Source organism: Notolepis coatsorum, assembly GCF_963971535.1.
Source record: "Notolepis coatsorum genome assembly, chromosome: 1".
Classification (NCBI taxonomy): Eukaryota; Metazoa; Chordata; class Actinopteri; order Aulopiformes; family Paralepididae; genus Notolepis; species Notolepis coatsorum.
This window is the reverse complement of record NC_140165.1, coordinates 116,131,764-116,142,369: the sequence shown is the minus strand read 5'-3', so window position 1 is coordinate 116,142,369 and position 10,606 is coordinate 116,131,764. Positions and strand designations below refer to the sequence as shown.

Genomic DNA, 10,606 nt, shown 5'->3' with positions numbered 1-10,606 from the left:
CCTGCAAAGAAGGTAAACATCTCCATAGGCTTACAGCGCTGGCAGACTGGGCCCAATGATGGGTACAATGCATGGCGGACAATGTATGGAAGTGGACTGCCATTTTGGATAATCACACAGAATTCTTACCAGTACACACACACATTACAAACACCTGTTCTAAGAAACTAAAAGTGAGGTTGGATTTCTTTTTCAGAAACAAATTGTGCTTTTCTTTTAACCTGTTAAGCTGTAGACCCTGCTTTTTTCTTTATCATAAATCAATCATTACAGACCGTATCCCCATGTGGGGTATCATTGGAAAGCCACACTCATTGGCTACAACCCTGTCTAAAAACCTTCGAGATCGCCAAGTGATTGACGGAGCGAGAGCCCCGGGAGTCGGGGGTGGTAATGTGTACTTTGGGGCACGCCTCACATATCGGCATGTAACTCGAGAACCGCTGAACGGGTTTTGCCACCTGAAAGGGCAATCGACAGGCAACAAATGTGGCTTTAATTCTATCTATATATTGTATTAAAATAAATGCACACCCGAGCTGCTAGAGGTCGGCATTTACTTTCATATCATGTAAAAACTTTTTTTTTTAAGATGTCTCTAAAGGACCCAAGGTCTGTTCCTGGTCATAGATTGTAAATAACAATGGTCCTAGAACAGAACCTTGTGGCACCCCCTTGTGGACAGATAAAACATCAGAATAAAAACCATCAGCCTGAACACATTGAGTCCTGTCAGCAAGATAACTACAGAACCAGCCAACAGCAGAGTCAGACAGTCCTACATTAATGAGCCTACTGTATGCTTCATTATATTATCCACAGTATCAAATGCCTTTGAGAAATCAATAAAAAGGGAAGCACAATGTTGTATCCTATCTAAAGCGCCAATTATGTCATTTACTACTTTTGTAGCTGCTGTAACGGTACTGTGACATTTCCTAAAACCAGATTGATCGCAAGATAAAATAGCATGGTTATAAGAACTTCTTCAGCTGATTACTTACCAGAGTTTCCAGTATCTTGGCTAAAGCTGACAAATTAGAATTTGGTCTGTAGTTGTTGGGGTTTAAATGTTCACCATCTTTTAACAGGTAGAACATGAGCCTTTTTACAAATCTTGGGGATTTCGTTACAAGTCAGGGTTAAGTAAAAAATTATGAGTTAGAGGTTCTGCAATCAAATATATATTCAGTTTAAAATATACTCTGAACATTCCCCTGGGTGCCCTCAGTGTCATCTTTACCATCATATACTCTGAACATTCCCCTGGGTGCCCTCAGTGTCATCTTTACCATCATATACTCTGAACATTCCCCTGGGTGCCCTCAGTGTCATCTTTACCATCATATACTCTGAACATTCCCCTGGGTGCCCTCAGTGTCATCTTTACCATCATATACTCTGAACATTCCCCTGGGTGCCCTCAGTGTCATCTATAACATCATATACTCTGAACATTCCCCTGGGTGCCCTCAGTGTCATCTTTACCATCATATACTCTGAACATTCCCCTGGGTGCACTCAGTGTCATCTTTACCATCATATACTCTGAACATTCCCCTGGGTGCCCTCAGTGTCATATTTACCATCATATACTCTGAACATTCCCCTGGGTGCCCTCAGTGTCATCTTTACCATCATATACTCTGAACATTCCCCTGGGTGCCCTCAGTGTCATCTTTACCATCATATACTCTGAACATTCCCCTGGGTGCCCTCAGTGTCATCTTTACCATCATATACTCTGAACATTCCCCTGGGTGCCCTCAGTGTCATCTTTACCATCATATACTCACAACATTCCCCTGGGTGCCCTCAGTGTCATCTTTACCATCATATACTCTGAACATTCCCCTGGGTGCCCTCAGTGTCATCTTTACCATCATATACTCTGAACATTCCCCTGGGTGCCCTCAGTGTCATCTTTACCATCATATACTCACAACATTCCCCTGGGTGCCCTCAGCGTCATCTTTACCATCATATACTCTGAACATTCCCCTGGGTGCCCTCAGTGTCATCTTTACCATCATATACTCACAACATTCCCCTGGGTGCCCTCAGTGTCATCTTTACCATCATATACTCTGAACATTCCCCTGGGTGCCCTCAGTGTCATCTTTACCATCATATACTCTGAACATTCCCCTGGGTGCCCTCAGTGTCATCTTTACCATCATATACTCTGAACATTCCCCTGGGTGCCCTCAGTGTCATCTTTACCATCATATACTCTGAACATTCCCCTGGGTGCTCCTTTACCATCTCTCCCAATTCATTGACCAGCTTCAGACTTAAAATACTCTAGTTTTGGGATTTGCTCCTGTTCACTAATACTTTTGGACTGTACCTGTACCTGGTAGAACATGCATACATTCTAAACATGTCTGTAGTTCCCCTTTAAAGTGCTCTCACACACTTCCTTACAGACTTCTCTGTATGCACCTCAGTTTTTGCTACGGGGCCTTTGGTGACGCACAACCACACACACGCACAACCACACACATAAACACGTGCACGCACAACCACACACATAAACACATGCACGCACAACCACACACATAAACACATGCACGCACACACACACACGTGCGGTTAGTCAGTCGGCCTTGTACGTGAAGTTGCTGACCCTGTCTCCACACGTACGCACACACACATATACACACACATATACACACACATACTCACACAGCCATACACACACACACAGAGTTCACAGACAGACACAGTTCATATTGTATACGTGTGTGTAAGCACGCACTAACTGGCAGACTGTGTGTTTTCTCTCCATTAGCATCCTGAGGGAAACACTCTGTGTTTGCTATCCCCCCCCCGGCCTCATTATGAACACCTTCACACCTCTCCTTCCTCTCCTCTCCTCTTCTCTCCTCCGTTCTTCTCTCTCCATCTCCCTCTCTCCATTTAAATTGATGCTTAGAGCATTTAGGAAAGGAGAGGCAAGGAGAGGAGAGAAGAGGAGACAGACAAGGAGAGGAGATGGGGGGAGAGGAGAGGAGAGAAGAGGAGAGAGACAAGGGGAGGATATGGGGGGAGAGGAGAGGAGAGAAGAGAGACAAGGATAGGAGAGGAGATGGACTAGGAGAGGAGAGGAGAGAGTAGAGGAGGAGAGGAGAGAAGAGGAGACAGACAAGGAGAGGAGATGGGGGGAGAGGAGAGGAGAGAAGAGGAGAGAGACAAGGATAGGAGAGGAGATGGACTAGGAGAGGAGAGGAGAGAGTAGAGGAGGAGAGGAGAGGAAAGAGGCAAGGAGAGGCAAGGAGGGGGGAGGAGAGGAGAGAGACAAGGAGAGGCAATGAGAGGGGAGGAGAGAAGAGGAGAGAGACAAGGAGAGGAGATGGGGGGAGAGGAGAGGAGAGAATAGAGGAGGAGGGGAGAGGATGAGAGAGGCAAGGAGAGGCAAGGAGAGGAGAGGAGGAGAGAGACAAGGATAGAAGATGGGGGGAGAGGAGAGGGTAGGAGAGGAGAGAGACAAGGAGAGGAGAGGAGAGAGACAAGGAGAGGATAAGAGAGGCAAGGAGAGGCAAGGAGAGAGAAGGAGAGGAGAGGAGAGAGACAAGGAGAGGATAAGAGAGGCAAGGAGAGGCAAGGAGAGAGAAGGAGAGGAGAGGAGAGAGACAAGGAGAGGATAAGAGAGGCAAGGAGAGGCAAGGAGAGAGAAGGAGAGGAGAGGAGAGAGACAAGGAGAGAGAAAAAGGCAAGAAGAGGGGAGGAGAAGAAAAAGGACGACACTACCCTCGACCCACTTTATCCTTCCTATCTTCTCCCCTTTATCTCCCCCCCACCCTTCCCCCTTTTCCTCCTACTTTTTTTCATACATTTAATGAGCTGTCGCTCTCAGAGTGATGTCAAATAAGTGTAAACACCCGAGTAAGTCTAAGCACTAGAGAGGCTGGGTAGTGTAGAGGTCTAAACACTAGAGAGGCTGGGTAGTGTAGAGGTCTAAACACTAGAGGCTGGGTAGTGTAGAGGTCTAAACACTAGAGAGGCTGGGTAGTGTAGAGGTCTAAACACTAGAGAGGCTGGGTAGTGTAGAGGTCTAAACACTAGAGAGGCTGGGTAGTGTAGAGGTCTAAACACTAGAGGCTGGGTAGTGTAGAGGTCTAAACACTAGAGAGGCTGGGTAGTGTAGAGGTCTAAACAGTAGAGAGGCTGGGTAGTGTAGAGGTCTAAACACTAGAGAGGCTGAGTAGTGTAGAGGTCTAAACACTAGAGAGGCTGGGTAGTGTAGAGGTCTAAACACTAGAGGCTGGGTAGTGTAGAGGTCTAAACACTAGAGAGGCTGGGTAGTGTAGAGGTCTAAACAGTAGAGAGGCTGGGTAGTGTAGAGGTCTAAACACTAGAGGCTGGGTAGTGTAGAGGTCTAAACACTAGAGGCTGGGTAGTGTAGAGGTCTAAACACTAGAGAGGCTGGGTAGTGTAGAGGTCTAAACACTAGAGGCTGGGTAGTGTAGAGGTCTAAACACTAGAGGCTGGGTAGTGTAGAGGTCTAAACACTAGAGAGGCTGGGTAGTGTAGAGGTCTAAACACTAGAGAGGCTGGGTAGTGTAGAGGTCTAAACAGTAGAGAGGCTGGGTAGTGTAGAGGTCTAAACACTAGAGAGGCTGGGTAGTGTAGAGGTCTAAACACTAGAGGCTGGGTAGTGTAGAGGTCTAAACACTAGAGGCTGGGTAGTGTAGAGGTCTAAACACTAGAGAGGCTGGGTAGTGTAGAGGTCTAAACACTAGAGGCTGGGTAGTGTAGAGGTCTAAACACTAGAGAGGCTGGGTAGTGTAGAGGTCTAAACACTAGAGAGGCTGGGTAGTGTAGAGGTCTAAACACTAGAGAGGCTGGGTAGTGTAGAGGTCTAAACACTAGAGAGGCTGGGTAGTGTAGAGGTCTAAACACTAGAGGCTGGGTAGTGTAGAGGTCTAAACACTAGAGAGGCTGGGTAGTGTAGAGGTCTAAGCACTAGAGGCTGGGTAGTGTAGAGGTCTAAGCACTAGAGAGGCTGGGTAGTGTAGAGGTCTAAACACTGTAGAGGTGTGGCTGGGTGATTGATTGATTGATAGATAGATAGATTGATTGATTGATTGATTGATTGGTTGATTGATTGGTTGATTGATTGATTGATTGATTGATTGATTGATTGATTGATTGATTGAACATTTTAATTAACAGATTGCAGAATGGGTACAATACAGTACGGCTCAATACACACAATTGTTAAGGGGATGCAGACCAGAGAAAGACTTTCGTCTTGTTTACATCAGGGTCCCCCATTTTCAATTCATAATGTAACCCCGGGTTCAGATTCATAATTATCGATTACATAAATAGTTCCTGTTTATCTCTGGCTACCACTTCCTGTTTTACCATGAGGTCCCACTTCCTGTATATAGGGTATGATGTCATGATTTGAAGGTTCTGGAACCTTTGTGATGTCATCCTATGATGTCATATAGAACATTCCGGAACCTCTTGGTTTCCTATATATTCAGCCAGCTCTCAAGCAGCCAGCCTCTTTCTCCTCAACCACTGGACCCGCAACATCACCCAGACGGACCGGACTAACCAACCGACTGGAAGCCGCAAGTCTCCACCAGCACCCCGGAGCAGTCCAGACCACCCCTCACCAAGCGTGCTCAGCTGGATAGATACCCGATGGCGAGCCAACCCCGGAACATTTGATAAGACTAATGGCAGCCTGCTGTGAATACCCATGAGGCTCACCTAGTGCTCAACTATTGCTACACCACTAGTCCGGTAGGATTGAACTGAACGAGACTACAAGGACTTCCAAGGGAGGCAATCCCGTTCACCTTATGTTGTGATATTGTATTTTGTATTTGAATTGATTTAACTGGATATATGGATATAGATATTCTGCCATTGTATGATGTTATAATAGAACCTTCTAGAACATAGAACCTTCTAGAACCGGTTGTGGTGATGTCATAATAGACCTCGATTATCGCCGAATCACTTCCTGGTTTAAAGAGTTAACGGGCCAATTCACCTAATAAGGTATTTGCATTCCCTGATAAACTAATATAGAGTTACCGATGATAACCTCAGAGACGTCTGAATGAACCCCAATGTGTTGATCCAATCGACCTAGGCCTTGATATCGACCTAACCCTCCCGCAAGGAAAGGTTACTGACCTAATCTAAAAGGGATACTTCCAAGCATAAGTTGTACTTTACGTACGTATATATTATTACTGTTTATCTAGCGCGCTTTTAATTAAAACACCGGTTATTGTTATAACTCTGCCTCTGGTCTACAATTCTTTTAATTGTGTATATTACTCCTTGTCGCATTCGAACCTAGAACTGTGCCCGTGGCAAACAGCTGTTACTGGTATTAACACAAGTGCTACATAAATCTAACAGCCTGCCGGACATCGAGGAGGTGAAGGACAAGAGCATCAAGAAGGGAACCAACGCCTTCAGGGTCTACAGGATGCTGTGTTCCACCGAGAGGCCCAGCAGGAGAGGCAAGAAGAAATCCGATAAAGATGGAAGAAGTAAAGGAAATAAAGAAGCAGCTCCTCCCTCTCCAGATGGGGGCGGGGCCGTAGCCCAGACCGCCCCCCTGAACTACACCAGACAGGAAATGATCAAAGAGGAACTGATCAAAGTGGAACTGATCAAAGAGGAACTGATCGAGCAGGACGTTATGAGGGAGGACATGGTGATTGACAGCACCTCAGCCAATCGGAGCTCAGTTGATGAAAACCTGCTGCCAATCGTCTATCACACCATCGAGGTGACCACTGAGAACGAAGAACAGACCGTTAGCTCCTCCCACCCATACCCTCTCCAGATATCTCCTGTTTCATCCTACTGTGATAGTGACACAGACAGTTTGCACAGCGACCCTGAGGACTCCAAAGAGGCCCTCCGAGCGATGTTGAGGCGGGACCTGGGCTCCCCGGTGCTCCGGATGCCCTCCTGCTCGCTGCCCGGCATGGCCACCTTCTTCACGTCGGCCAAGCCCAACTTCCGGGTCACCAGCATGCGCGACCCCTCGCCCCTCATCAGCTACCAGGACCAGGACAGCTGGATGGTGGGCTACGTGCGGGACTCTCAGCCCCTCCTCCTCCTCGCCGCCGCCAGCGCCACCACGGGCCGCGCCCACTCCCAGAGCGGCGCGCCAGCGTTATCATGAAGACTTCCGACGTCGTGGTGGAAACACGACTCTTTCCAGTGTCCACTGGCGAGCAAGACCCCTCAGACGGAGTCATTATTCCGGAGGGAGCGCCAGATACAGCGGATTGGAAAAATCCCTTACCTGCTATGGATCCGGAAGAGGACAACCTACCCGACCAGACCTTACCAGTTATGAGTTCAGAGGAGAACAATACTAACATGAATGAACTGGAGAACGAACACGATGGACCGAGAAGGTCGACAAGACATAGGGAACCTCCCAAAACCCTGACTTATCACCGACTAGGAAACCCACTAGTGACGATATTCAATATTACAGAGTCTAAGCTCAGTAATGACAGACTCGTTAGGTGACTCTTGACTCCCCAGAACCCCATAGGATTGTGATAATGTAGTCCTGGGATAATATGCACAGGGACGTGCATTAGGATAGAAGGGGAGAATGTAACCTCGGGTTCAGATTCATAACTAGCGTAGGAACATAAATAGTTAATGTTAGTAGGTAAGAACTTTCTAGACAGTAAAACATTCTAGGCCCAGACTCCCCAAAACCCCATAGGATTGTGATAATGTAGTCCTGGGATAATATGCACAGGGACGTGCATTAGGATAGAAGGGGAGAATGTAACCCCGGGTTCAGATTCATAATTATCGATTACATAAATAGTTCCTGTTTATCACTTCCTGGTTTAAAGAGTTAACGGGCCAATTCACCTAATAAGGTATTTGCATTCCCTGATAAACTAATATAGAGTTACCGATGATAACCTCAGAGACGTCTGAATGAACCCCAATGTGTTGATCCAATCGACCTAGGCCTTGATATCGACCTAACCCTCCCGCAAGGAAAGGTTACTGACCTAATCTAAAAGGGATACTTCCAAGCATAAGTTGTACTTTACGTACGTATATATTATTACTGTTTATCTAGCGCGCTTTTAATTAAAACACCGGTTATTGTTATAACTCTGCCTCTGGTCTACAATTCTTTTAATTGTGTATATTACTCCTTGTCGCATTCGAACCTAGAACTGTGCCCGTGGCAACCAGCTGTTACTGGTATTAACACAAGTGCTACAATAACATTTATGACATACGGATATACAGTACTGTTACATCCAGACATTTATGACATACAAGATATACAAATATACAGTACTGTTTATTTACAGACAGTAAATAAAGTAAAACAGAGTTTCTAAGAGAGAATATATACATTTGGGTAGGGATTCACATTATTTTACGGCTGTGGGTAGGGTGTTCCACATTGTTGTGGCATAATTGCAAAAACGTGTTTAGTCCCTTGTTTGAGCCGAATCTGGGTTGGAAATGATTTGTGGAACTCATAAACAGGACTCGTAAAAACAGTAATGAAATGTACAAATACTTTCAAACAGGACACATAAAAACAGTAAAAAATTTAAAAATAAATAGATATGTCACATGTGGTCACATGACTGGTTGGTCTTCAGCCATTTTTTTGTTGCCCTCTAAGAAGCAAGGCTGGGGCTTTCCCTCATGGACATGAGACTGTTCCACGTTTGACTGCCTTTTATGGACAGGACGTTTTGGCCAAACGTGGTCAGTCTACGTTGGACCATGCAGGCACCTCTGGTGTCTGACCTGGTGCAAAGTCCTGTGTTTATTTTTTTATAGATGAATTCCTGTACAGGAGGGGGAGCTAGTCCATGTAGGCATTTGTAGATGAAACAAATGCCTGTCTGTCTTTATCCAAAACCTCCCTCTCTCTTTTCTCCAAACCCTCTCTCTCTCTCTCTCTCTCTCTCTCTCTCTCTCTCTCTCTTCTCCATAACCTCTCTCTCCAAAACAGCCCTCTCTTTTCTCCAAACCCTCCCTCCCTCTTCTCCAAACCCTCTCTCCTTCTCTTTTCTCAACCCACCCCCCTATCTCCCTCTGTCTCTTTTCTCAAAAACCTCCCTCTCTCCATCCTTCTATTTTCTCAACCCCCTCCCCCTCTCTCCCTACGTCTTTCTCCAAAACCTCCCTCTCTCTTTTATCCAAACCCTCAAGAGAGAGAGAGAGAGAGAGAGAGAGACAGTGGCATGACAACAGAGTGGATTATGGGTATTTAGGGGCGTCTGTCTTCCTGCTTCATTTCATTGCTCTTCTCTATCGCGTCCACCGTTCATCATCATCCTTCCATTAATCCAATCACAGATCTGCCAGACACAACATTCCTTCCTGCCCTCCACTACACACACAACAACAAACATGCATGTGCACATGCACACACACACACAAACACACAAACACACGCACACACACACACACACACACACCAGGGGCGGCGGGGGGGAGGAGCTAGCAGGGTCTTAAGCCCCCTCTGAAAAAGGCTTAGCCCCCTCTAAGCCCCCCCTCCCAGTTATGTTTTTTATTTTATTTATATATAAAATACATTACGAATGTATTTTAGCGAAGAACTGAGAAATTTGGCAGAGAGACGGCAACATTATCGTGGGTTTGCGTGATGAGTATCTCCACCTCTTTTATTGTGAAGTTGTATCTATCTACCGGACGTCATCAAAAGCATGTCTGTCACTATAGCCAATTGAAATGCTAGAAATGGTCACGTGGACTGGGAGAACCAATGGAATAGTCCCACCGGGACTACACCTGTGGTAACCTCTAATAATAAGTAAGCCACACAACACGCTTGTGATCCATTTGGTTGAGTAGTTTAGTGGGTAACGGGAGCAATACAATACAGGTGCGTCTTACACTCTGCGCACGTTAGACATACAGGTAAGAACGCCGGCCCGGATACGGAGAATACCTCACGTATATATCTGTAGTCACAAAATAATATCCTTTGAGCAATAGCTCCCTCTAGTGGGGGAATATAGATACTGCCTCCATATTAATCCTAGATATATATATAAGGCTGACATTACAACACCCCTCCCCCTTTAAATTTCAACATTACCCAATGTCCATGTAATACAAAAATAATACTAAATAAAGGACTTAGCAACAGCTTACCAAATAAGGCACTTGGAAAACATATTACCAACAGTCATTACACTCATAACTGTCTCGTTAAATGTTCAGTCTGTCGGGAGGTCTGCGATCACGCTGTGACCTGCGCAATACTGCTGGTGACCTCGGACACACCACAGGTGACTGAGGTTTGGGTGGCTCTGGTGTTGAGAGCATGAGAGGGGTCTGAGTGTCAACTCTACTTGGGGACACAGACACCTCTCCTGGGGAGTCTGTCACTGGTACCGTAGTCACTGGCAAACAACATTCTCCCATAGTCTGTTCCCCACGGGTATCCACCGTGGTGCGATCCGTCTCTGAACTGGTGTCGTGGCGTAGGCGTACATGGTCCTGGTGTCTACGGAAAACACGTCCATCAGTCAGTTGAATGACATAGGAAACTGGGCCACTCTGTTTCAGAATAACGCCAGGCAGC

General features: G+C 46.1%; 1 protein-coding gene across 1 annotated transcript; it reads left to right on the top strand.

Moving 5' to 3' along the window:
- Positions 1-3,455: 3,455 nt before the first annotated feature.
- On the top strand, positions 3,456-7,171 carry LOC311247882 (interferon regulatory factor 2-like; the record flags this gene model as incomplete). Its single annotated transcript, XM_084337939.1, has 2 exons — positions 3,456-3,473; positions 6,332-7,171. 2 exons carry the CDS (start codon positions 3,456-3,458, stop codon positions 7,169-7,171), a joined length of 858 nt encoding a protein of 285 aa, XP_084194065.1.
- Between the last annotated feature and the right edge of the window lie 3,435 nt (positions 7,172-10,606).